Source organism: Ambystoma mexicanum, chromosome 7p (genome assembly GCF_040938575.1).
Source record: "Ambystoma mexicanum isolate Mex_15411 chromosome 7p, UKY_AmexF1_1, whole genome shotgun sequence".
Classification (NCBI taxonomy): Eukaryota; Metazoa; Chordata; class Amphibia; order Caudata; family Ambystomatidae; genus Ambystoma; species Ambystoma mexicanum.
Genome location: NC_090939.1, coordinates 887,179,775 through 887,207,697, shown reverse-complemented (window position 1 = coordinate 887,207,697; position 27,923 = coordinate 887,179,775). Strand labels below are relative to the sequence as shown.

The following is a 27,923-nucleotide window of genomic DNA, read 5'->3' as shown; positions in this document are numbered from 1 at the left end:
CAGCAGGTGTCCAAAGTGCAGGTGGGGGGACTGTAGGGTTACAGATACAGACCCAAGTGCAAGGGTTGCCGGGGGGCAGTGCAGGTGTACAACTGGGTGAGAAGGGGACCTGGGCCTGAGATCAGAGGGTAGCCAGGTGACCAGTGCAGTTTCAGCCAGGACATCAGCTGGGTTGAGGAAGAGAGAAGGCAGAAGCAAAGAGGAAAGTCTTGAGGTGCTTCCGGAATCTGAGATGGTTCTCTTCAAGTTACAGAGAGGCAGGGAGGCTGTTCCAGAGGGAGGCCCCAGCCGAAGAAAGAGATCTACCACCAACTTGTTGGTTGGAGAAGGAACTGACCCTGAGGCAGTTTGAGGCAGAGGAGCGAAGAGCTTGAGTAGGAAGGTATTTACAAAGAGAGAGTTGGATGTATAGAGGCCCTAGGCCCCAGAAGGCCTTGTGGACAATGCACAGGGTCTTGAACTTAATCCTCACAGCCACTGGGAACCAATTCAGATATTTCAGTGCTGGAGAGATACGATCCCTGGGCTTGAGGCCAATGTCATGACCCTTGCCCCTGGACTTCACTGGCAAGTCAGCCTTCCAGTTAGGGCCAGGTCAAAGGCCTTAAAACCTCATCCAAGACTCTCTTGGAGTCAGTCCTGGCGCCTTTGGCGCCAGGCACATAACCATCATGAAGACCAACATTAGAATGGGACTATTTACTTGGGACTATTTAACTTGGAGGGTGTTCAGCCAACATGGAGGCACACATATAGCTCAGTTACAAGGAACTGAGCTATGCGGTCTAGTCTTTTGGGTGTGACAGGCCTGGGACTACTTTACCTGGACTACTTTGGGTGTGGCAGGCCTGGGACTATTTTACCTGAGACTATTTAAACCGCACCCAAACAGCAGGACATGCTTTGCGCTATTCTGCTTTGGGCAGCGTAACGCTCACCCTGTCCAGTTCTTTGATGCCAGTTTACCTGAAACCAAGGACCTGCAGAGAGAAAAAGAACAATATAAAACTTACCTGGAACAGTATCCTGTCTTCAATCGATCGCCGACTTCATTTCCACTCACCTGAAGGTACGAACTCCATCATCCACCACCGCATGCATCCTGGAATACCATAACTTGGAAAGAGGAGAAAGAAAGACAGCATTAGTAAGTGTTTCCTCACGTTTCCTCCCCAATGAAGAAAGCCACACAATCTTACCTGGGTAGTCATCTCCTGGTCAGTATCATTGCTGGAACATTACGGTGCTCGGCGGGGAACATCGCAACCAGCAAGGAGAGAAAAGATACAGGTTAGCAATATAAAAAGCGAAACAGCACCGCGCACCGCGCATTACTCACCGGACAGCATCGCTCACACCGCGCTTTCGCCTACCGGCCCATGCTCATCTTCAAACTGCATGACAACATCAAAATACCTTTCAATACCTAAAAGGAAAGAAGCAAGACATTATTATTCGAACTAAGAGGAACTTAAGAACTGCATATAAAGACTGTAAAGCAGCAAACCTACGGAGTCGCAGCAGGCCTGGATTACCCCAGGGGGGCTTGCGCCAGTGAAGTAACTTGGTCGCTGCTCGCCCCCCACATCTACGCGCTCCTGCCACGAGGAGCAGGACGGAGAATCCACCTTTTACAATATTAAGGTGAGGAGAGAGCCCAAGGGGGAGGAAGGAGTTGAGGCCAAGGGAGGTGATAAAACATAAAGACAATCTGGTATTGAATACAGCTCTCGTATATTGCAGACCCATCTTTAACCAGAGGCCTTACCAAGGGACCGGGAGAGGGTTCGAGAGTGCAAATCATCCAACCAGGGCTGGGTGGCGTCCCCGTGGATACCAGGTGAGCGTAACAGAACGCAAAGCCTCAATAATATTATCCACCTGGGCGTGATGGAGACTTCCGAGACTGACCAGTTAGTTCAGTTGTTAGGACAATTACGCACTGAAGTACATTCAGCCAGGCAAGAAACCAACGCTCTTAGGAGGGATTTGATTGTTACTAAGGATCGTACCGACGAAATAAGGAGACAATTGCTCCAATCACAGGCAGGGCAGACCCCATTGCCTGGTAACATTCCGCTAGCACCTGTACCAACTTCTTCCACCAATCCAGTACAAATAACCCTTCCTGGGGCAGTTCCTTTAGCTCCACCTGAACGATTTACAGGGGACCCCAAGAAGTACGCAACGTTCATGAACCAGTGTCGTCTGCATTTCCTTTGCAGACCTGGGGCTTTTCCTAACGACCAAGAGCGGGTTGCTTTTGTCTTGTCATATCTGAGTGGCAGTGCTGTGGATTGGTCGGTACCATTGGTAAGTCAGGATAACCCGTTGTTACATGACTTTGGGGGTTTCCGGATGGAAATGGAAAAAACTGTTTGCTCGTCATATCCAAAGCCAAGCATTAGACAACAAACATTTGTCACTCAGTCAAGGAAGTCAAGACTTGCTTACATATATAGCAACATTTAACAGACTAGTCGTTGAAGCTGGGTGGCCTGAGGAAAAAAGGACCACACTATTTCATCGGGGTCTACGAGGGGAACAAAAGGATGTCCTTGCTCAAGTGGTTAACCCAACTAAAGACTGGAGAATTCATCAACCTTGTGGTGCAATTAGATCACAGATTACAAGACCGAAAAGTGGACTGGATAAGGTTAGACACTCGGGCTACGTATGTCCGGTCAAAGGATAATGTTCCACGTACATTGGAAAACACGGTAGAACCCATGCAAATCGGAGGTGTACGGGCCCCTTTAACTAAAACTGAAAGAGACAAGAGAAGGCAACAGCAATTATGCTTATATTGCAGAAAATCAGGCCACTTCCTCAAAGAATGTCCAGTGAAACCACCAAGGAGAACTGTTGGAGCCACAGAGAAGGAAGATAATAACAAGGAGTCGGAAAACTACCAAGCCTGGCAAGCGTAGAGGTCCGCTCGTCAAGCGAGAAGGATGAGCCACAGACCTCACACTTTGCATTACCAGTAATTTTGATCCATCACCAACAACCGTCTCGGATGCATGCTGTCGAAGCATACATAGACAGCAGAGCAGTTGGGAATTATGTAGACCAAGATCTGGCAGCAGAGATGGGGCTTCCCTTATGCTCTTAGTCGACTACTCAAAAAGTTACTACAGTTGATGGGACAGAAATAGCTTCCGGACCAGTAACCCAATGCACAGCAGCACTAACCCTAAGGTGCCAGGATGGACACCGAGAATCTATTGCATTCAACCTCATCAAAGCTCCTCAGTTTCGACTAATCTTAGGGATGCCATGGTTGGTAGCTCACAACCCTCTAATAGATTGGCGTGCCAAGAAGTTGGCCTTTTCCGATGATTGTGCTTGCACCTGTCATTACCAAGAAAAGGGGAAAATAGACTTATGTACATCTGCTACTCCCAGTACGGTGGCGATTGTACTAGGTGTGACTAGTACTCTACCAAATGAATACCAAGATTTTCAGGACGTGTTCCAGAAAGAACAAGCCAATACTCTACCACAGCAGAGGCCCTCGATTGTCAGATCGACCTCAAACCTGGTGCGCAAATTCCTTGTGGTCGAATCTATGCACTTACTGAACCAGAAAACCTCCATTTGAAATCTTATCTTGATCAGTACCTGGCAAATGGATTTATCCGCCCATCTAAATCACCGGCAGCCAGTCCCTTATTTTTCGTACCAAAGAAGGAAGGAGATTTGAGGACTTGCATCGACTATCATGCATTAAACCAGATCACAGTAAAAAACTGTTAACTGCTGTCCCTTATTCCTGAATTATTGGATCAAGTCAAAGACGCCCAAATCTATACGAAACTGGACCTTAGGGGGGCGTACCATCGTGTTCGAGTGAAGAAAGGAGACGAATGGAAAACAGCCTTTCGTAACAAATACGGCTTGTATGAATACCAGGTAATGCCTTTTGGACTTTGCAACGCTCCCGCTGCATTCCAGTTCTTTATGAATGATGTTTTGCGGGAGTTAATCGACGTTTGCGCCCTGGTTTACATTGAGGACATCTTAGTGTATTCTGCTACAAAAGAAGACCATGTCAGGCATGTCCGCTCCGTCCTTACTAAACTCTGCCAACATGAACTGTATGCTAAACTTGAAAAATGCTCTTTTCATATCACCGAAGTGGAGTTCCTCGGTTTTATCCTCACAGCAAAAGGTATCAGAATGGATAGGCACAAGGTAGATGCCATTCTTAACTGGCCGTCACCAACTTCATTTAAAGGAATCCAGACTATGTTGGCCTTTGCAAACTTTTACCGCCGATTCATCCCAGATTATTCCCAAATAGTGCATCCAATTACATCACTATTGAGAAAAAACAATAAAAAGTTCCATTGAACCGAAGAAGCAGAGAAGGCCTTTCAAGAACTTAAGAAAAAATTCACTTCTGCTCCAGTTCTATGGCATCCTCGCCCAGACCTCCCTTATATAGTTGAAACAGATGCCTCAAGCATGGCTATGGGAGCTGTTCTCTCACAAAGGGACCCAGGAACTGGCCAGTTAAACCCTGTGGCCTTCTGGTCGTGAAAATTCTTACCTCCCAAACTCAACTATGCTATCACAGACAAATAACTCTTGGCTATAAAATCAGCTTTCAAGGCATGGCGACACTATCTCCTTGGTGCTAGACATACTGTCACGGTCATAACTGATCACCGAAACCTGCAATACCTAAAACAGCAAAGGCTCAATCATCCCGTCAACTGTGGAGGGCTCTTTTCTTCGCTGAATATGAGTATGTGATCCCCTACTGGCCAGGAGTCCGAAACGGAAAGGCTGATGCCTTGTCCCGCATGGGTGTTGATGAAAAGGTATAAATAACTCCAGATCCAGTAGCCATCATTCCAGAAGACAAACTCCTGGGTCTTACGACAACATTGACACAGAGTGAACTCCAAAACAAGATCCAACTCTTAATGGATCCCACTTTCTCACAAGAGTGGTGTACTCAAGGAGAACATTACACCATTAAAGACCAGTTACCGTGTTTTAGGAACCGTCTATACTTGCCAAGTAAAGATTTAAAAGAGCAGGTTATTTCAGGTTATCACGACTCCCTGATTGAAGGTCATCCTGGAATTGCCAAAACTCTAGCTAAAGTAAAACGCAGCTATTGGTGCCCCACATGGCGTAAAGACATCATACAATTTATCCAATCTTGTGGTGTGTGTGCACAAACCAACTCCCAAAAGCAGAAACCAGCTGGTCTTCTCCAACCATTGGAAATTCCTCCAGCACCATGGCACACACTGTCCCTTGATTTCATTACAGATCTACCTCCCAGTCAAGGATTCAACACCATCTTAGTAGTTGGACACTTGTTCTCTAAAATGGCACACTTTATTCCTTTTAAGGGTCTTCCAAATGCATCCAATTTAGCAAAAGTATTCCTGGAGGAAATCGTACGGCTACATGGCTTTCCATCGGTCTTGATCTCAGATCGAGGTAGTCAGTTCGTATCCAACTTCTGGAGGAAATGCTGTTCAGTGGCCCAAATTGACAATCGACTATCCACAAGTCACCATCCTCAAACAGATGGCCAAACAGAAAGAACAAACCAAACCCTCGAGCAATACTTAAGTTGCATGTTACATCAAGTGGAAAGAAATTGGATGGACTTGTTATGGATAGCTGAATATGCCTATAATAATTAATTACACACCAGCACTGGACAAACCCCTTTCTACACTATCGGCCTCATTCCGAGTCTGGCGCTAACCAATGGCGGTAGTAGTGCCTTGGTCGGCACCGGACCCGTACCGGCACCGCCCTGGTGGAATGGGAAATTACCGCCCTATTCCGAGTTGACCAGGGTGGTAATTTCCCATTCCCCAGGGCCCTTCCCCATTCCCAAATGAGCCCCCATAGGACTCAATGGGAATGGGGAAATTGCAAATAACGGTGACCGTACTTTACGGTCACCGTTATTGGCTAAAAAGCCCCTTTGCGCCCTCGTCGCTAACGCCTGCTAAAAGCAGGCGTTAAGGACGAGGGCGCAAAGGGAACTCGGAATGTGGCGGTAAGGGATTACCAGCACCGGTCTCGTTAACGGTGATCGGTATCCCTTACCGCCATACTCGGAATGAGGCCCTATATGTTAGACATCCATGTACTTCAGAATTGGATCTCCCAACCCCTTTGGAAATGCCAGCGGTTAAAACCCTACATACGACTATTTCCCAGGCCTTCAAAGAAGCAGCAGAACATTTACTCCAAGCCAAGAACAGAAAAAAGAAATGTGCGGACCAACATCGTATTAAAGCCCCCAACTATCAAATTGGAGACAAGGGGCCTCATTACGAGTTTAGAGGCAGCCATGGTGCTATTAGCACCATGGCTGCTTCCAAACCGGGCTCCATTACCAGGTTCCTGCAATGGGGATTTACTGGGTCATTCCGACATAGGAGGACCCGGTAATTCCTCCTTGCAGGAACCATTCCCCATTCCCATTTCAGCCCCCATAGGGCTCAATGGGAATGGGGGGGAGGTAATAACGGGAAGATTAAAACTGGCCTATTATTACCTCCCTCTTCCTCTCACGGTACCCAGAAAGCACGCCTGGTAAGTGTGATCCGGGTCCCGCGATGGGAAGCTCGTAATAGGCGCTCCTGGAATTAAGGGGGCCGGTCCCGTACCGACCCCCCTCATTCCGGGAGCGCCAGCCTTATAATGAGGCCCAAGGTCTGGTTAGCATCAAAATATGTGCCCATAAAAGGGACTCAAACCTTTCGTCCCCGATATCTGGGACCTTATTCTATTGAATCCATAATAAATCCAGTGGCAGTTAAATTAGCCCTATCACCCACTATGCAGATTCAACCTGTGTTTCACATATCACTCCTGAAACCGGTACAACCCGGTACTCGGGTTACAACACCACCAAAACCAGTATTAGTTGACAGAGAACCAGAGTTTGAAGTAAGGGATATCCTAGACTCAAAATACACCAGATCCAAACTATACTACTTAGTTGATTGGAAGGGATACGGCCCTCAAGACATATCATGGGAACCTAGTGAATACATCCATGCACCTCGCTTAATTAAAAAGTTCCATCAGAATTACCCAGCCAAACCAGGACCAGGCAGAAGTGCCACCGTGAGAGGGGCCTTGGGGGGGAGTGCTGTCATGACCCTTGCCCCTGGCCTTCACTGGCAAGTCAGCCTTCCAGTTAGGGCCAGGTCAAAGGCCTTAAAACCTCATCCAAGACTCTCTTGGAGTCAGTCCTGGCGCCTTTGGCGCCAGGCTCATAACCATCATGAAGACCAACATTAGAATGGGACTATTTACTTGGGACTATTTAACTTGGGTGGGTTCAGCCAACATGGAGGCACACACATAGCTCAGTTACAAGGAACTGAGCTATGCGGTCTAGTCTTTGGTGTGTGGCAGGCCTGGGACTACTTTAACTGGACAACTTTGGGTGTGGTAGGCCTGGGACTGTTTTACCTAGACTACTTTACCTGAGACTATTTAAACTGCACCCAAACAGCAGAACATGCTTTGCATTATTCTGCTGTGGGCAGCGTAACGCTCTCCGTGTCCAGTTCTTTGATGCCAGCTTACCTGAAACCAAGGACCTGCAGAGAGAGAAAGAACACTATGGGCCTCATTACGACCCTGGCGGAACGGGTTAAAAGGCGCCGTAAAAGGCTGCGGCGCCGTTCAACCCGTTCCGCCACATTACGAGGTCCCCTCGCGGGACACGTTAAGCACGCCTGGGAAAACCAGGCGTGCATACCGGTCCCGCGAGGGGAAGAGGGAGCAAACAACGGGCCATCTTGTAATGGCCCGTTGTTTACCCCCTCTCCCATTCCCATTCAGCCCTATGGGGGCTGAAATGGGAATGGGGATGAACCGTGTCCGTGTCCTCGAGTGAGGAATTACCGGGCCATCCGAACTCGGAATGGTCCGGTAAGTCCTCATTCCGAGGACACGGACACGGATGCGGTTTTGCCGGCAGCCATGCCGCCAATAGCGGCATGGCTACCGGAATACCTCGTAATGAGGCCCTATGAAACTTACCTGGAACAGTATCCTGTCTTCAATCCATCGCCGACTTCATTTCCACTCACCTGAAGGTACGAACTCCATCATCCGGCACTGCATGCATCCTGGAATACCATAACGTGGAAAGAGGAGAAAGAAAGACAGCATAGTAAGCGTTTACTCACGTTTCCTCCCGAATGAAGAAAGCCACACAATTCTTACCTGGGTAGTCATCTTCTGGTCAGTATCATTGCTGGAACATTACGGCACTTGGCAAGGAACATCGCAACCAGCAAGGAGAGAAAAGACACACGTTAGCAATATAAAAGGCGAAATAGCGCCGCGCATCGCGCTTTACTCACCGCACAGCATCGCGCACACCGCGCTTTCGCCTAGCGGCCCATGTTCATCTCCAAACTGCATGACAACACCAAAATACCTTTCCATACCTAAAAGGAAAGAAGCAAGACATTATTATTCGAACTAAGAGGAACATAAGAACTGCATATAAAGACTATAAAGCAGCAAACCTACGGAGTCGCAGCAGGCCTGGATTCCCACAGTGGGGCTTGCGCCAGTGAAGTAACTTGGTCGCTGCTCGCCCCCCACATCTACACGCCCCTGACACGAGGAGCAGGACGGAGAATCCACCTTTTACAATATTGAGGTGAGGAGAGGGCCCAAGGGGGAGGAAGGAGTTGAGGCCAAGGGAGGTCAGAAAACATAAAGACAATCTGGTATTGTATCCAGCTCCCGTATATTGCAGACCCATCTTTAACCAGAGGCCTTACCAAGGGACCGGGAGAGGGTTAGAGAGTGCAAATCATCCAACTAGGGCTGGGTGGCGTCCCCGTGGATACCAGGTGAGCGTAACAGCCAAGGACAAGTCTTGCAGTCCTGTTCTGGATGAGTTGCAGAGGGCAGAGAGTAGAAGCAGGTAGATTTAAAAAGAGGCTGTTGCAGTAGTCCAGTCAAGAGAGAACCATGGCTCTAGAGACAGTGAGCTTCTGGGGGAAGGGGAGGAAAGGAAGAATACCTCTGAGGAGGTGCAGTTGGAAGTGTGACTTCTTAGAGACGTCAGAGATGTGAGGAGAAAAGGAGAGTGTGGAGTCGAAGATGACCCAGGGGTTCTTAGCGTCACAGGTGGGAGCAGGAAGAGGGCCAAGGGAGGCCAGCCAGAGAGTGGCAGGAAAGGAGGGTGCAGGTGTGCGGATGAGGAGAATCTCTGTCTTACTGGCATTAAGGTAGAGATCGTTGGTGGCACACCACTCCTGGATAGCAGACAGACAGTCAGAGATGAGAGAAGGAGAAGAGGTGGCAGAAGGGAGCCTGAAAACAAGTTGAGTGTCACCCGTATAGCACTGAAGGTTGGAGCAGAGAGCGGCAATCTGGTGGGCAAGAGATGCCAGGTATTGGTTGAACAACCAGGGAGAAAGGTTAGACCCCTGGGGAACACCACAGGTAGAGAGTGAGATAGAGGAAAGGAAGGACCCAAGTTGGAACTGGGAGGGTTGGTCAGAGAGGAAAGAGGTCAGCTAGGCCAGGGCCTGATCGGTGATACCTAGATTATCACAGAGACGGTTGAGCAGGATGGCATGGTTGACCGTATCAAAGGCAGAAGAGAGATCGAGTAAGATGAGGACAGAGGGGAGATGAGAATCAAGGTTAGAGAGCAGGTCTTCACAGATGTTCAGGAGAGCAGTTTCTGTGCTTCTGGCTGCTCTGAAGCCAGACTGATGGTCATGGAGACAACAAACAGATTCAGTATGAAGATCAAGCTGGGAGATGGCCAGCTTTTCCAGGAGCTTGCCCAGGAGAGGAGCTATGGAGATCAGGCGATAGTAAGCCAGACAGGAGGCGTCGGCTGAGGGTTTCTTGAGAAGAGGGTGCACAAGGGAGTGATTCAGGGGGGAATGAAAGGCTCCAGTGGCGAAGGAGTGGCTGCAGAAGACAGCCAGGGCAGGAGCAAGCATGTCAATTAATTGATGAATTGTTATCAATTGATAAATTGTTGACGCTCACCCTCCCTTTCCCCAAACGTGGGACAGAGAGTTTAATTAAAAATACTCTCGGGAGAGGGTGTCCAATTCCAGGACAATCCCAGCAAAACTAGGACATCTGATCACCCTGCCTAAAGGCGTCCTTGCCCTCTTTGTCTGGAGGCACCATATAGGGAGAGGAAAGATTGGCTAAACGCTTACGGGCAGCTGTGGAAACAACCAAGTCTGGACAAGGTTGCATTGGCAGTCATTTGGGTGCAGAATCTGGAACCTTGTATTTTTTCTCAAAGCAATCCTTATTGGGTGGCGTGGAGAATGGGTTCTGCATCACTAGGAGGCCGTCTTCCCAAATATCCTCCAGTACTGGAATGGCCACCATTGATTTCCTATCAGATTTCAGCTGCTGGTAAAGAAATCCCTCCTTCTTCTGCTCCTCCGGTAGCGTATCAAAAAGGTTTGCAGAAGGGCAACTGAGTGCATAAAAGGAGCCAATCTTGTCAGGGGGCGAATCCCTTGGCGATAGGTTTGCTGGTTGACCGTCACCTGGATTTGTATTTGTATTTTGTATTTTATTGAATTTATATAGCCATTTAATCCAAAGTGCTTTACATAAGAACACGCAAAATACAACAAGCATAAAATGGCAATTGAATCATAACTCGAAAACAGTATAAAGAACGATTTACAACATTGCATAGGTGAGGGGGGAGTAGGGAGGGGCAGAGGTAAGTGAGGGAATGGTAGGTATTAGTGGGGGTAAGAGCGGGTGTAAGAGGGAATGTAAGAGTGAGTGAGGAAGAGGAGAGGAAAGAGTAGGACTATATGAGAGCAGGGGGTGGGGAGGAAGGAGGTAGAGAGGGAAGGGAATAGCAGTGCTAGGAGGTGAGGAATGAGGGGGAGGGAGAAGAATGAGAGGAAATGAAGGGTGCTAGGGAGGTGAGTGAAAAAGGTAAGATTTGAGAGAAGAGCGAAAGGAAGGGAAGGAGGGGGAAGAGCGGATGTGAGGGGGGAGGTGGTTCCAGTGAAAGGGAGCAAGGAGTTGGAAAGATCGGAAGCGGGAGGGGGCACAGGGAGGTGCAGGAGGAGAGAGTAGGAAAAGATTAGCAGAACGGAGAGAACGAGAAGGGGTATAGAAAGTGAGAAGGGAGGAGAGGTGGGGGGGCAAGACCACAGAGGGATTTGAAAATAAGACCAAACTCGTCTGAAGTGTGTTTTCCTGGAGAACCAGTAGTTGGATAGTCATCAGCATTAGTGACTGTATCTGTGAGGGCAACTGGCAGCAAAGGTGGAGGACCTGGTTGGAGGAGGAGAAACCAGGCCTTCCCTTGCTGACAATCCACTGTTGTGAGATGACCATGATGGTGCTGGAAGCCATTGCTGTAGCTCTGACACAAGTGTCTGTAGTGTGGAATGGATATGCATGGACACACCCCTTGAGACAAATGGCAGAGGGGTCTGCAGAGCCTCAGAGGGCACATCCCTGGCAACTGGCAACGGCTGAGTTGGGCCTTGACATGGAAAGCCTTGCTTAGGTCGGGCAAGAGGCTGCATGTCCACAACAGGAGGTACAGTGTTCGACCCATCATCTTTAGAGGATGCCATCTCTGGCACATTTAAGTCCGAATCAGAGCCTTGCTGTAGCAAATGCTGGGGTGGGGCCATGGATCGGAAGTGGACTGCAGGCGGTGCATAGGGAGCCAGTGAAAACAGTGGCAGAGCACGAGTTGGCCCTGGTAGATAAGACAAATCAGATGGGACATCCCAGTCTACAGCAACTTTCAGTGGGAAAGCTGAGACCAAGGGCCTCCACGCAGATGATGCAGACGTGCTTGGCGGCTGTTAGGTCTACTCAGCAACAAAGTGGTCAACGTAGCAGATTTAGATGTGGACGGTGATTTGGCTGTCGATGGAGTGCTTGATGAGACTGAAGCAACCGGTTTGATCATCAACGTCTTGGTCATCGACAAGGCGGTCGACTGGGTCATCAAAGGGACTGTTGTCGAAGAGTTCATGGTTGTCATCGACAAGGATTTCATTGTAGACGATGATCTTGGTCGACTATGGGTCGTCGACAAAGTCATCGACGATGATGATGTAAACAGAGGAACTGTAGTAGTGGACGAGCGTTGCTTTTCAGAAGAGTGCTTGGACGACAAAGCCGTTGGAAAAGATGTTCTTAGCACCACATTTTTGTAAACAAAGGGACCGTGGGCGTTGATGGAGCCATCAAACACACCGTTGACGAGGGAGCAGCCCGAGCATCTGATCCATGTCCCTTTGCAGCTTTCTTCCCTGGGGAAGATTCCTCATGGGACATTGACCTCTTGGAAGAGGGGGTGTGTTCTAGGGGTCTGCTCTGCCTGGCAGAGGAATAACTATTGACAGGGGCCAAGTCAGAGGCAAGAAGTTGGAAAGATCGGAAGCGGGAGGGGGCACATGGAGGTGCAGGAGGAGAGAGTAGGAAAAGATTAGCAGAACAGAGAGAACGAGAAGGGATAAAGAAAGTGAGAAGGGAGGAGAGGTGGGGGGGGGCAAGACCATAGAGGGATTTGAAAATAAGACCAAACTCGTCTGAAGAGTGTTCTCCTGGAGAACCAGTAGTTGGATAGTCGTCAGCATCAGTGACTGTATCTGTGAGGGCAACTGGCGGCAAAGGTGGAGGACCTGGTTGGAGGAGGAGAAACCAGGCCTTCCCTTGCTGGCAATCCACTGTGGTGAGACACAGCACCTTCATCCAACCAACCATTATGGTGGTCTTTATTTTATTTATTTATTTATTTAATGTATAAAGCGCACAAGCAGCCCAGAGGCATTGAGGCGCTGATCCAAGGATATGTCTTTGCGGGTCTTAGATGAGAAAGACTGACAGATGGTACAGTTGTTCAAGTGGTGGTCCAGGTACAGACAGTGAAGACACTTTTCATGAAGATACTTGACATAAACGTTAAGTTACATGTCGAGCAGGCCTTGAATAGGCTTTTCTTCTGTTATCTTGAAGGCCTCAAACGGAAGATCGGAACTCCAGAAGCAATAGAATGGTCTGAAACTTCACTGCCATCGGCGAGAACCTATGTGCACCAGACCAGATGATTTGATCGAAGAAAGTAGCAAAAATAGACAAAAGAATTACAGTAGTAGATGAGACAATTTTCGAGGACTCCCAAAACTTAATGTGTAGTAAAACATCTGAAGATGGCAACGAAGGAAACAGCTAAGGGGACCTGTCTAATTGGCTGTCGGCAGAATGACCCAAAATGATTCTAATAGAACACTAACGGGGCAAGCAGTTTAAAAGTAAAAAGGTAAACTGCTTTAATGTTACGGAGGATTCCCAGCCTGACGACAGGGAATATTCAAGAGCATGTGAATCCATAAAAAATCCAATGATTGAGAATGGGATTGAGTATAGCTTTAATAGTTAATAGAAAAGGAGGTCTAGTTATCAGAAATATTTTGCCCTCCACGGGAAGGCTCTGCTTCACTATGTTCAAGAGACCAGCTGAACTGAAGAAAGACAATTACAACCTCAATAGTATGGTACTCTTTCACAAACCATCAGGCCCAATATGATAGGGATACCATCTTATGACTGTAGAAACTCTTATAATTAAAATTCTATACGTCATGAATTAAAAACGTGCACTGAAAAACAATTTCCAGACTCGGCTGTATTTCAGGCCTTGCTTCCCTTATCTCGTGGGCTGGGATAGCCCACACTTTAAGTGTGCCTTTAGTAGGAACAGCAGTAAATATAAACAGAAAAGACATTTGTTTCAAGAATTAGATTTGCCTAGATGTTGGTTGAAATGTGGATGCATGTATATAGGCAAGAAGAAAAGGCCAGCATGCCATATACCACAGTTCTGTGTGTGGTGTCTGTGAAATTTAAAGGAGTGTGTGTGAACGGAAGTATCAGTGGGTAAGAGGTTTTGCTCATATCAGGAGACTGAAAAAACTGGAGGAAATTCACATTGTTCCTATGTGTAGAGTAATGAGGGTTTGGTTTAGCCAGCTATATCAATGGCTATTGCCTGACTCAGAGAACGGGGCCAGTGGTTGCCAGGACCAGCTTGGACCAGTTAGTGAATTGTGTCTGCATTGAATATTAAATCCAACCTGAGAAAACATTGGTGAAGAAGCATGTGAAAGTGGAATGTGGCGACGCTCAGTGATTGGCCAGAATGTTTGAAATGATGTACCCCTTCGACTGAAGCCTGGGTACCATCCCAGCCACATGAAGTCTTATAAGTGGCAGGCCTTTGCCATTGCTTGGTAACACTTGCTGATGAAGATAGGGAGATAACGATAGAAAGAGCAACAACAAGGTATGACGCTCTCTACACTTGACCCACCAGGAGATGTGTCAAAAAGGGTTTTTCAGAACCTGCTCTGGTGAGGAATTCTGAGAAATAAACAAAAAGGTGCCAACAGTCTACACTTACGTCTTTGAACAACATCTCAAAGGTAGCGAAACTGAGCATTCAGCCTTATACTGAGGAGGAAGTCTTGGTGTGAAATATAGTTACTACATAAACATCTAGAGGGTACACAGAAGGGTATTGCAGGTAGTATACACTGAAATAGAAAAGTAAAAACCCTAGTGATGTGGCAGGCTTCTGTCATGAGACTATCATGATGCCATGTGGTATCATGAGTCTGTTGTGTGATTAAATATTTGTTTACACTATGCATCTTCATGCAGTGACCCATAAAATAAGTGTGTACAAGAATTCACACATACTACGTTAGTCATGTAGACACTATTTACAATAAATCACTGTTAATATATAAATCAGTCAGTCAATATGTTTATTCGGATCAAATAATCCATAAAACACATACAAACATACAATAATACAATACAAAGTGAAATCGACTTGTTGTTCACAGGAGTGTATACAATTCAATTATCCCAAGAAAAGAGGGCCTATCAACATGGGACTCTCTATAAACGGGTAAAATCACATAACAAGCAAGAACAGTCATAAATAGTAAAACATTCGCTCCAATAAGGTGCATACTTAACATTTCATCCGTTTAAACATAGGGAAAAGTTTATTGCAAGGGACGCACAGGGAACGCAAAGTGTTCCCACTTCTTTAAGAGCCATACTCCTTCCAGTTGTTCCAAAGATGACAAATCCATTTGGGCAATTACATAAGCAGCCCCTTTCTTTGGAACACAGCTCTTTTAAAAAACGACAGTAGTGCCCCAGCTGTCAAAACAGAGTTTGGTGTCAAAAGATATGTAACAGGCGGCCTATAGGAGCGGATGTTAGCTGACCTAAGAATCGGCAGTAAAGTAGACCGTCTAATGGCATTGTATGCAGGGCAAAACAGTAAAAGATGAATCAAATCCTCTTTCACAACACCGCACCCTGGGCAACTTGCTACATCAGAATATCCATTCCATTTAGCTGTAGTTCCCCTCAGCTTCAGGAAATAAAATCCTGCATGGTTGAGCAGCCAGCGGTGTCTTCTAGTAGAACCCCATATAAGGTAGGGCTGGATCTCATCCACCTGGCTAATCACAGCATGCGCTCGGTCCGAATTAATAACAAACTTCATGAGATCTCTTTTCCTCATACACGCTTCTCGCACACTACTTCTGAACGATCTCATTTGGCTTTTAGTTAACAGATTAGCTGGGGGTGAGAGTGGCCAAATGTTTGCGCGGGACAAAGCGTCGTCACTAGACGAAAGCCACTAGATTTTCCTCCAGTTGTCCCTAGCCATTATTGACCTAATGATAAAATGGCATAAGGATGCAAATGTATTAGTACAGAGCCTGATCCAAAATGTTATAGGGGCAAAGGCTCACTGTTCCTGCCAGAATTCCATTCCCAGTTCCCTATGACTGGAAAAACAGGATGCGGATCCGGGCAGTTCCAATAGCATTCTAAAAAAGGTGTCCTCCTTCACCTGAATCTCGACGGCTCTGTGGAAGCACCAAAGTGGTGCTCCATACAGAGTAACTGCTTTCGTCTGGCCAGAGTAAATCTTTAGGATAACATCCAACGGTTGTCCCTGGCAGCAGTACAAGAAACAAGATATCCCACCCACTTGTTGGGCTAGCTTGGTGGATTGTTTCTTAATGTGTACACTGCCCGTGATTGACTCTGAACATCTAACCCCCAGATAGTCGAATTCCTTTACTCTGGGAATTATTTCCGCATTACAAAGCAGAGGGAGCATCTTGGCTGATCTCTTTCGTCCCATGCAACCCATTACTGCAGATTTCTTGGTGTTAATTTTGAGCTCCACATTTTCCATAAAGTCTGCATAGGTAAAGATTGTCAGGCCTAGTACGGTTGTCGCCTGTCTGTTTCCATTTCCTTCCCACTCTCCCCCTCCCTTCATTATCTATGTTTTAGCTCTTGCACTATCTGAAATGTCATCAGGCCGAGTACGATAGTTAATTTCACATCTTACTGTTCATGGCCTATAAGAATGTAATTGTCTTTTCCCTTGTTCCCTCCCTTGCCTTGAAGCACTTTAAAACACATTGTGTATAGGCGCTATATAAATAAACTATCATATCATATATCACCTGAAGGGCCCTTGGGGTTCTGGCAATTAACACAGTGTCATCAGCATAAGACAGGACTGGAAAAGCCCGGCCCCCCAGATACGGATAATCCGCCCTCGTATCCATCAAAGCCTTTAAGAGGCCGTTAATGTAAAGGGTAAATAGGATCAGAGCTAAGACGCACCCTTGACAGACTCCACAACCAACCTTAAAACATGCAGTGCAGTAACCCCCCACACTGCTATGCACAGACACTTCATTCTCCATATGGAGGGCCTGCAATACTCCCATGAAATAATAAGCATATTAAACATAATAAAAAAAGGAGCAAGCATATTCACTATTGAAAAAAACACACAAAATACAACACATACATACAATTCCATTGACTCACGAATAGCACAAAACCCATATTTGTTGCATGATGAAGAGTATGCTCCCTTTGCTGCCCTACATGTTTCAGCCCCATTACTTTTGGATTTCTTCAAGAGTGATTTCCAGTGCACTGTGATCCAGGAGAATCACTGTAGATTTGTAATTATAATGGTCAGTCTGCTGTTCAACTTCCACATATCGAGGGGATATCTTTAGTGTGGTAATGGTGGTAAAAGAAATATTTGCTCCTTTATAAATGTATGTGTGAGAAACCTGAAGGTGTCTCCCTGACCAGTCCCTGGGGGTCTGTCATCCAGTTGGCCATGACACGGCCATGGCTATTGGATCCAGTTCCTGTGGGTGGACCAGTGAGGGAGGATCACCCAGGTGGGGGATCCTCAGGGAGTGGAAGTGAGAAACCGACAGGTGAGACACGGTATTCCCCTTCTTCTAATGCCTTTTCCCCATCCTGCTATATATGAAGCTCAGAAACTCTACCTCCCTCCCCCTTTCCAACACGAACACTTTCGTACACCACGAAAGACGACGGACAAATACCAAAGCTGTTTACCTGACATGTCCCAACACAAGGGTCAGGCAAAGTCAGGCAAATTACCAGTATCACACACACCTGACACCCCGGACGATTTCGAGACCTTATCCGACGGAATTGAAAGTTGATTCCTTTCCAATTCAGAACAATCTACAGAAGGAACCCTTACACCACTGGAAGAAATGGCTGACTTAGCCAATGTTATTGCCCAGTTAGCAGCCCAACAGATGCAGACCGAGATTAGTCTTCAAGAACATTTTGCTAAGCTAGTTGAACTATAAGCAAGGCCCTTACTACCACAGGGGGTGCTCCAAACCTATCTAGAAGGTGAAGATTTATGAAAAACAAATCTAAACTTCGAACGCCTAGCTGAACAACTAGGATGGGAAGAGAACCTTAAAAGATGCTATCTAACCCCTCATCTGAATGGCGAATTACAAACCTCCTATCAGAAACTAAATCTTGCCCAAGGAGCCACCTTTCGATCCATCAAAGAAGGGTTGCTTAAAAGAGTGGGGCAAACCTGCAATTTTTATCGGCAGAAATTGAGGACCATTATAGTGAACCCAGGGGAAACCCGCTTAGAAATGGGTGAATGTGTCAAAAACACAGTGGCCCTCTGGATTAGTGACAAATCATTGGAAGAACGGACAAAAATTATCACTTTGGAACAATTCACTAACTCTTTACCCCCTTTTTCGCAGAAGGCCATTCTGCTACTAAATCGACCTACCCTGGCCATAGCTATATAAACTGCACAAAGCCATTCAGATGCAGCTAAACATTTCCACTCTGACCATCGTTAGGAGGAACGGAAGGATCATAAACCTGTCCACCGACCTCCAACTCAGGGAATAGATAAGTAAGGAAGGCTTGACACAAGAGATAGTGGAGATCAGGAAGACTGACTTTAAAACCAAAGATGAAGGTAGAAGAGAGGATATAAAGGGAGGCAAACCACCTCCTCCAGTATGTTTCCCCGGTAGAAAAACAGGACACTTAGCTAGACACTGCCCAAAGAATATAAAGGATGAACCTATGGAAATAGGGTGTTTAAAGCGCAAAGAGTGGGAAGAACCCGAGGAAGAACTAGAAACCTTTAGCATCTGTTTATGTCAGACAACCGATTTTTCCTATGAAAAGGCTTGGATAAACAGAAAGACAAGTACGGGTCTTAATTGACTCAGGGAGTAAACGAACAGCTATACCAGCCGATTTGGTTTCAATAAAAGACCTAGATGACGCAGCCCTAGTCAGAGTTACATGTGTACACTGAGACAATGAATTGTACCCTAAGATACCTGTACGCATTGAAATCCGGGGTGAATCATGTGAAGCAACATCAGCCATCATTCCAGGACTCTCTGAAGAAATTATTCTAGGGAGGGACTTCCCCACATTCTCTACTCTTTTACATGAGACTCCACCTCCTTATTTGGATTTTCTAACCCAGAGTTCTTGGCAGGCAAACTATCACTCCCAAAACTCTCCCATATGGAATTGGGAAAAGTCTGAACCCATAAAACCTGCCATAGACCCTAAATCCCAATTCATAGGTTATTGCAGAGAGACCAGTACAACCACCCCACCTCTACCTATAACAACTGAAACCACTCAGTGGAATATGCGAGAATTCATGGACATCTCTCGCCCCTGTTCTCTTCCAGATATTAACAATATAGGACCTAGGCAAAGAACAGGCATATCCACCTTGCATGGCGGAAGGGCATGTGAGAAACCTGAAGGTGTCTCCCTGACTAGTCCCCGGGGTCTGACATCCAGGTGGCCAGGACACGGGGGTGGACCAGTGAGGGAGGATCACCTGGGTGGGGGGTCCTCAGGGAGTGGAAGTGAGAAACCGACGGGTGAGACGCGGTATCCCCCTTCTTCTAATGCCTTTTCCCCATCCTGCTATATAGGAAGCTCAGAAACTGTACGCCCCGCCCACTTTTACAATACTTCACACTTTCGTACACCACGAAAGACGACAAACACCAAAGCCAATTACCTGACATGTCCCAACACAATGGTCAGGCAAAGTCAGGCAATTGACCAGGATCACACATACACCTGACGGCCCTTTCCCTTCCCCACAGGGAGAAAAGGTGGAGCATGAGAGCACAGGACAAGCAAGGCAGACCGCACAACGAGACAGCTATCCAAGCACGGCAGTTTAAGAGGAGGAGAAAGGTCGAGAGAGGCTGACAAGGAGAGAAGGGACCATGCCCTTTCCAACCCAGACCCACAAGACCTCCTTGGAAGGAATTGTAAGACTGCGAACAATAGCCCAAGTGTGTTGCAGCAGGTGTCAACGGTACACAGAGTGTGCCTACGCTGAGAAGCAGGACAGAGGGAGACGCTGCTACCGTGGTGTCGGCCTTGACTCCAGATATACTGAAAGGCCAAGCGGTTCATCACAGCTGGTGAGTCGAAGGGGAACCGATAAAGAAACCGAACTGTGTTAAATGAAAGTCACAAAGTGGCACATTGAGGAAAGTTCAAAGAACTGTAAATTGTTATCAGCGCCATGTGGGTGCTCACTCGAGAGACTCTGGTTGATCCCGTGTTGATTGAAACTACTGATACCAGAAGGCCGTAGGAGAGCCGACAAGAAAGGTCAAAGTGGTCATACAGGGGTCTAGCAAAATCCCTGTACAGTCAAAAGTCTTTGATGACAAACCATTGAGAAACACAAGGGAAGTGAATCCCACAGCAAGAGAAAGCAAAACGGAATTGTAAAGTGGCAAGAGTGAACCCGACAGAGGAATGCTAATAAAGAGGGGCGAAGTCTAAAGTCCCAAGAAACAGTGTGTTGACAAAAGTGAATCTGGCAGAGGGATGTCCGCAGAGAACTGTTTAAAAAGACATTAAGATTTGTGAATGCCAAGGAGAAAATATTTTTGCGAAAGGCCTTACGTAAACGTTTGAAAGGGTCTGAGCCCAGAAGAGGGAGATCCAGAGGTGAGAAGCCCTCACCCCAACGACACGTGAATGCAATCGTGAAGTAATTTTGAATATAAGCCAGAGTGAACCCGACAGGAGGGAGGCAGATATTCGAGAGGCGTCGGCACCCGAAGAGGGGGACCCAGAGGTGAAGAATCATCACCTCAAGTGTAATCCGAAAGGAACTTTTTGTTTGTTATATTTGAACGTATCAAGAAGCAAGAAAGCAAGAAAGTCAACCACCGAAGGTCCTTATAGCAATAGGAACTGTTTGTGGACCTAAGCCCGGAAGAGGGGGATCCAAGGGTGAAAACCCATCATCCAACATACTTTTGGAATATAACTCTTTGTTTGTTATTTTGAAGGATATCAGCTCCTCTGAGGCAAGAGACTTTTTGTTGAAAAGACAGTTCACCACCAAAGGTCCTGATAACTGAAGCAGGAAATGTTGTCTCGTGGTGAGAAAGCTCGAACGTGTGCTATGCTCAAGAGTACCACCTTGTCCCATGCTAAAACATGGGGAAGGGAGACCCCCGGCTACCTCATCCTGACTTATCATTTTATCATTTGTGAACACTTTTTCTTTCTTGTAAATCTTATCCCACACCCTATGTATTAGTTGTAAGGATTGGCAATAGTTCTTTTTAGTATAGGCCCTTTTTATTTGACAAGACGCCACTAGGACTGCCTTAATTTTCATTTGATGATTGGAGCTTGCTCCCATCTTACTTTTAGGTTTAGATTAGGCGTTTTTCCAACCTGCATATCGAGTTTAATAAACACCCTTGAACTGTGAATACTTGGGTCTGTCTATTCTTGATACCGTGTGCCTCATTACGAGTCCGGCGGTAGCTGTGCCGGAAAAACCGGCACGCTGCCGCCGGACCCGTAATACCATTCCGCCTCCGTGATTGCCGGAATCAACGGGGCATTACAACCCCGGTGACCCAGTAATTCCGGAGGCGGAATTCCGTAAATCCCCATTCCATGGAGTCCCATAGGACTCCATGGGGATGGGGACCATGGAAACACCAGTTCCGTCTATGACAGAGCCGGTGTTTCCATGTCTGCCTGCAGGCGGGTGCTGTTACTCAGTGACACCTCCCGCCTGCAGGACTCGGAATCAGCCGGTCCGGAAACAACGGTGGCGGTGGATTTACCGCCACCGTTGTTTTCCGGACCGGCTGACTTGTAATGAGGCCCCATGACTTCCTTACATATGCCAATATTGGACATCAAGTAGTCTCTAATAGGGAAAGCCGCTTGGGCTACATGTGCCATGCTCATCCACTGTAGCTTGGAATTATCATTTTGGAGTTGTGTTTCTGTCATATCTGTTTGCCTAGGGACCCGTATTGGGGAAAGAGAACGTGTGCTATTTTTTCTCAAAGCTCCAGATTTACTCTAGTTGTGGGCTTTGCCAATCAGGTTTGAGGTAACAGGAGCAATTAGTTAATCTCCTGAATTGCTTTAGTACAAATCTGTGTGAAACGGCCAAGACTGTTTACCTAGTTAAGCACGGTAACAACAGTGGGCCAGATGCTAAGAAACAAGCAGAAGTTTTCAAAAAATGCACACAGGATGTGTCTTTTTATTTATGCTTGTTTGAGAAAGGCGCAGGTAACTTTATTCTCAGAGATGATCTGCGCATTTCGGTGAGGCTGGACAGCCGTGAAAAATGTGCTGTCCAGCCCCCTTGCTCAGAGGTTGGCTCTGTGCACCTTACACTAATGTAATGTGTAACAGGCTCCTTAAAGTGCCAGTCAAAGTGAAATGTCAAAACAAACATTTCTATCCCTGGGATAGAAATGCAAGTGGGCCAGCATCGGTTCATACAACTGCTGATTCCCTTAAATAACATATGTCAGAGTCAGGAATGATCCTGTCATGTGATGTGCACACCCCTGGAACTGTTCCAAAGAGATACAGGGGATGCCTTTGTTTTCAGCACAGTTTAAATTTAATCCTGTTGTTGGATAAGAAATGTGCTTTGAAACACCCCCTTGTTTGCGCAAATACACTACGATGGATAAAGACGGCATTTGAATATGCTCATCCATGGGACGCACATTCAAATGCCCGTTGTGTATAGGGCATCTTTTTGGAGCAAGTGAACACATGTAAGCATCTGAAGGGCAAGGAGACTTCACCAAAAATATACACAATTATTCTCTCAGCACACACAAACAATGTGCTTGTGTCCTTCGTTTATAATTATTAGTGATTACATGTTAGGTGCAAATCTCGGATACATTTTAACTAACGATTTGAAAAAACGCCATGCTAAAGTGACATTTTGTCAGCGATTCCTTATGGACATAGGAGATATTCTACATAACATACAATTGTTTTCTTAGTAGGAAACGGGAGACTTGGAAGCATTTTGAGATTTTCTTATCTGACATTTTTCAATGGCATTCCGCTTGTGCATCATCACTCTGGTGCTTTCGCTGTAAACTCCTTTTGTTTTGCTCACAATCGCTTGAACAAAACCAATGTTTGCCTTTCAGGTAACGTGCGTATCTCTGACCTTGGGCTTGCCGTTGAATTAAAGGAGAACAAAACAAAAACGAAGGGCTATGCAGGAACGCCAGGTAAATATGATATAATGTAATGAATAACGAGGTGTGCACAAGGCAAGCTGAAGGACGAGACAAAGGCAAACATTTTTTCCGTGTTATATTAGTTCTCACGTTGAAAACCTACAAAAACCGTCAAGTTATGACTTATTTAATGTCTTCCCCAAGGGTGCTGTCTATACAGAGTAAAGTAATTTTCTCGGCGGATTCATATCATCAGGATTACACCTATAGTGGGGAGGCATAGTATCTACGGAGCAACCATCAAAGGATTCAAACAGAACTAACGCCCGATCTAGTCTTACCTGTGGGTCAACTAGACATCTTTTAGCCCCCAGATGCCACCGGTCCTGCATTTATTTTATTTATTCTTTGAGCTTTTTTAAGGCGCAGTGTACAACAAAAAGTCTTTCTAGGCGCCACAAGGCAAAGGGGGGGTGGGGTAACAGGGGATATAAAATAACAGTAAGGGTCCTACTAGGCCTTGTCACATTCGGATCGTGCAAGTGCAGGAAGAAGTGTTCCTGGATATTGGAGTGATTGTGGGTGGAGGGGGGGCTGGATGGGCCAAATCCATGGGCCAGGCAAGTGCGCTTGGTGAGGGCCTGGACCAGGGGCCATACAAGTGCTCTGGAGGGGGACATCGGAGGGCCCCCATCTAAGTGCGAGAGGCGGGGAGGAGTTAGGACTGAGGGGGGGGGCAGTGCCCATCTACATTGGGCAGGGAAAGAGAGGGCAGGGGGATGGGCCCAGCCCGTAGGCAGGCAAGTGCTGGTTAGGCGGTGCTGTTGGAGACTGGTGAGGGAGGGCCTGGTACACTGTGTGACTCATAAAGTGCACCGGGCCATCAGTCACAGCAGTAGGCGGAGCATTTAGCAAGGGAGAGGGTGGGGGAAAGAGGAGTCTTGAGAAGCTTCCGGAACTTAAAGAGGTCCGGCTCAGGTCTGAGAGGGGCAGGGAGGCCATTTCAGAGGGAAGCACCTGCCGAAGAGAGAGATCTACCCCCACGCTCTGCTTGGAAAAATATCGGATCTGCAGGGATTTGGAGCTAGGGGACCGAAGAGCTCTAGCAGGGAGGTAGTTAAGGAGAGAGAGTTGGATGTAGGGGGTCCCAGACCCCAGAAGCCTTGTGGATGATGCAGAGGGTCTTGAATTTGATCCTTGCAGCCACTGGGAGCCAGTGGAGAGAATTAAGGGCTGGAGAGATGCATTCCCTGGGCTTGAGGCCAAGGATAAGTCTTGTAGTCCTATTCTGGATAAGTTGAATGAGATGAAGAGTGAAGAGAGCTAGATTGAGGAAGAGGCTATTGCAGTTGTCCAGCCTAGAGAGAATCAGAGCTCTGGAGACACTGAGTTTCTGGGGATAAGTAAGGAAAGGGAGAATATCTCTGAGGAGGTGAAGCAGAAAGTGTGCATTATTGGCAAGGTCAGACATGTGAGGGGAGAAGGAGAGAGCAGAGTCAAAGATGACACCAAGGTATTTTGCCTCACTCGAGGGTGAGCGGAGGGGACCCAAGGAGGGTGGCCAGAGAGAGGGAGGGAAGCAGGGGGCATGGGACCCTCTTCCAATGAGAAGGATCTCAGTCTTACTGGCATTAAGACAGAGATCATTAGCTGAGCACCGGCCTGAATAGCAGTCAGACAGCCAGGGATGAGAGAGGAGGAAGAGGAGGTTGAAGGGGGAGCTCGAAGGAGAACTGAGTGTCGTCAACATAACACAGGAAATGAGGAGAGAAGGAGGAAATCAAGTGGGCCAGAAGGGCAAGGTGGATGTTGAAGAGCCATGGCAACAGGATAGAGCCCTGAGAGACGCTGCAGGTAGAGTGAGAGGTGGAGGAGAGGAAGGGGCCCAGTTGCACCTGGGAAGGTCGATTAGAAAGGAAGGAGCTCAGCCAATCAAGAGCAAGGTCCGTGATACCAAAGGTGTTGTGGAGCCGCTTTAAGAGGGTGGCATGATTGACCGTGTCAAAGGCAGAGGAGGGATCAAGGAGGATGAAAACAGAGGGAGAGTTAGAATTAAGGTTTCAGAGCAGGACTTCTCACGGGTGTTCAGCAGAGCAGTTTCTGTGCCTCTGGATGCTCTGAAGCCAGACTGGTGATCATGGAGGCAACCAATAGATTCAGTGTAATGGGTCAGTTGGATATGACCACTTTCTCCAAGAGTTTGCCCAAGAAGGGGGTAGTGGTGATAGGGTGGTAGTTAGCAGGGCAGGAGGGGTCAGCAGACAGCTTTTTTAGGAGAGGGTCACAAGGGAGTGCTTGAGGGAAAGTGGGAATGAGCCAGTGGCAAAGGAATATGGTTACAGAAAACAGGCAAGGCAGGAGTGAGAGTGGAGATATTGTCCTTGATAGTTCTGGAGGAGCAAGGAAGCACCTGTTTTGAAAAGACTTTCATAGAGAGGACAGCATTACAGACCTCATTCGCTGCTATGGGTGAGAAGGAGGAGAGTAAACGGGAGGGAGACTGGGGGCCAAGGGAAGCTTGAGAGAAGGTGGGGGGGTGGGGAGGGAGTGTTAAGACGTAGTCTCCCGTGTGGACTATACATCTGTCCCCAAGCACCAGTCAGAAAAAGTACATGAACTCCCTAACCAGTTATTGGGGCCACAGGTGGACTGGAACTGCAGCACCAGATCCCCAGGTAGCTAAAAAGGAAAATGCAAGGTTAAAGACCAGCAATATGCAGAACACTTATTGGTATTGGAACTAAGCTTGTAACCTACCTAGTGAGAACACCAGTAGTAGATCGAAGGACGGAAAGGAAAAACCCAGGAGTGGGAAAAAAATCTTTCCTGAGGGTAAACAGGGTGCAGTTGATGACAACGTTTTGTGACTAGTAAGTTCCACAGTTGAAAAGAGGAAAAAAAAGAATGTTCAAAGTCAATGTTCAAAAAAGACAATATTCCAATGGTAAATTCCAAGGGAGAAATCGAAAGAAAGCCAAAGTCCAAAGTTCCCTAAATATCCATAACAGAGTGCTGGTCGCCAGAACACCAGGAAAATCCAGTAACAATCCAGGAGAGCAAAGCCAGGGTCTGAAACCAGTAGAAAAAAAACACAAGCCAGCTAAATCCAGGGGGGAAATCCAAAAGGCAAATCCAGGAAATCGAAGCCAAGGTCAAAATACACCAAAAACAGGAATCACAAGGAGGAAACAACCAGAACACCACTCACAGGAACACTCAAAGCAATAATGAAAGGAGGCAGGGTCTTTTATAGGTTGCTTCCTTGTTATGTAATCACATGACTGGTGCAGGTCACGTGAGCGGGAGAACGGCGTTCTCGCAGTCGAGCGTCTAGGAGGTGCCATGGCAACCTCCATCACGCTGCATGGAGGCGTAGTCCTAGGAATGTGGTAGGAAGCCAGCGGCACCGGGAATGCGCAGTGGGAACCGCAAAGCGCCCCAGTAACCCAGCGGGCGAAGCGGGGAGGTAGCAAGACGGCCCCGGACCTGGAGCGGAGGCGATCGCCGAGGAGGAGCCTGACTCCGAACCACAGGGCAATGGTGAGTGTGCAACAGGGGGGTAGAGGAGAGTGAGGACAGGATGTCCTGGGTTTGGATAGTGAAATGTTAGGGCAGTACAGAGGGCCTGGGATGGAAGAGGAGAGGTGGAGACTGCAGTAGGGTTGCAGATTTTGAAAAGTTCAGCAATGTTGTTGGTGACCTCAGAGATGCGGCCTTGGACATGGGACCTCTTCTTGGAGCAGATGGAAAGATAATAATGCCTTTGGAGCAGGCGAAAGGCCAGTTTGTCAGTGGATGTGTTTGATGCCTGCCACTTCCATTCAGCAGCTCTGCACTTGCGTTTCAGAGCGGCCAGGTCGGTGTCATACCAACTGTTGCATTTGGAGGCAGGCTTCATATGGGTCTCTGACAGGGGCAAGGCTATCAGCGGTGTTAGAGATGGAGAGGTGAAGGTTAGCAAGAGCTAGGTCTGTGGGAGAATCAGAGGCAGGGGTTGGAGGGGGAATGAAAGTAGCGACTACAGAATCTTACAGCAAAAGACAGAGGCTGGGACAGAGGGGAGACTAGCTCTACTCAGGGGTCAATCGAACATGCCTCCAATCAATACCAGTCTGGCAGTCTTTGAAGCCAAACATATTAGAAATTCTCTACCAATCCAATACCACCCCAAAAATTGACAGACAAATGCTCAAAAGACAACCAAGAAAAGCTTGCTGCAATGCACTGTTTAAAAAACAGGTCAGGGAAACACAAAGCCAAAACACCTTTTCCACTAAGAAGAAATTCAGACATGAAAGGAACCTGGCATAACATTGATTTTGGTAACTGCCGCATCCAAGATGCGCTGAGGGTTAAGACTATGATCACCTTTATTCCTAGAATGGTTGAACAGATTTAAAGACTCACACAGCCATAGAGAAGAATTCTTAATCAGTCTATGCCACAGACTTAGGTATTCCTCAATTGAAAGGACTTTTTAAAATAATTGTATCTTTGTTTTATTGTTTACAATCGTTTAATACTGTTTTAATTGATTAGAAAGCAATGCAAGCACATACAACTTTAGAAACAGAGTTGCCTGTAAGTGAGTGCATCCAGGGATAGATCTTCAGGGCGCCACCATTATTCCTGCTAGTCTTTTCTCTGGTCTCTTTTCCCCTATCTGCCTGGTAGTGGCATGGTGGTTGCTAAGGTCACACAATTCTACAGTCACAGCAATTGGATATCATACAGGTGTCAGCTCTGCGTGCAGGGCTTCAGCTATGCCAGTGATGATGTGTTTCAGTGTCTGGTCTGCGACTCTTCACAACTTGCAATTGGACAATCACCAGGAAGCTGCTTCTGTTGATACTCCTGCCGGATAGGTGACACTCTACTACAGGGCACAGGAACCACCTCCTGATATAGGATGGGAGTCTGTGTTTCACAAGCAGAACTGACATAAAGCCCCACGCACACCAGGGTGCTGCACAC

The 27,923-nt window shown here is 47.1% G+C and overlaps 1 protein-coding gene across 1 annotated transcript in view; it reads left to right on the top strand.

Moving 5' to 3' along the window:
- Positions 1–27,923, top strand: part of GRK1 (G protein-coupled receptor kinase 1) — a 957,106-nt gene that overhangs the window by 230,775 nt on the left and 698,408 nt on the right. Inside the window, exon 4 of the mRNA XM_069637128.1 lies at positions 22,917–23,000. Coding sequence (XP_069493229.1) covers positions 22,917–23,000 — 84 coding nt within the window. The remainder of the gene's footprint in view (positions 1–22,916; positions 23,001–27,923) is intronic.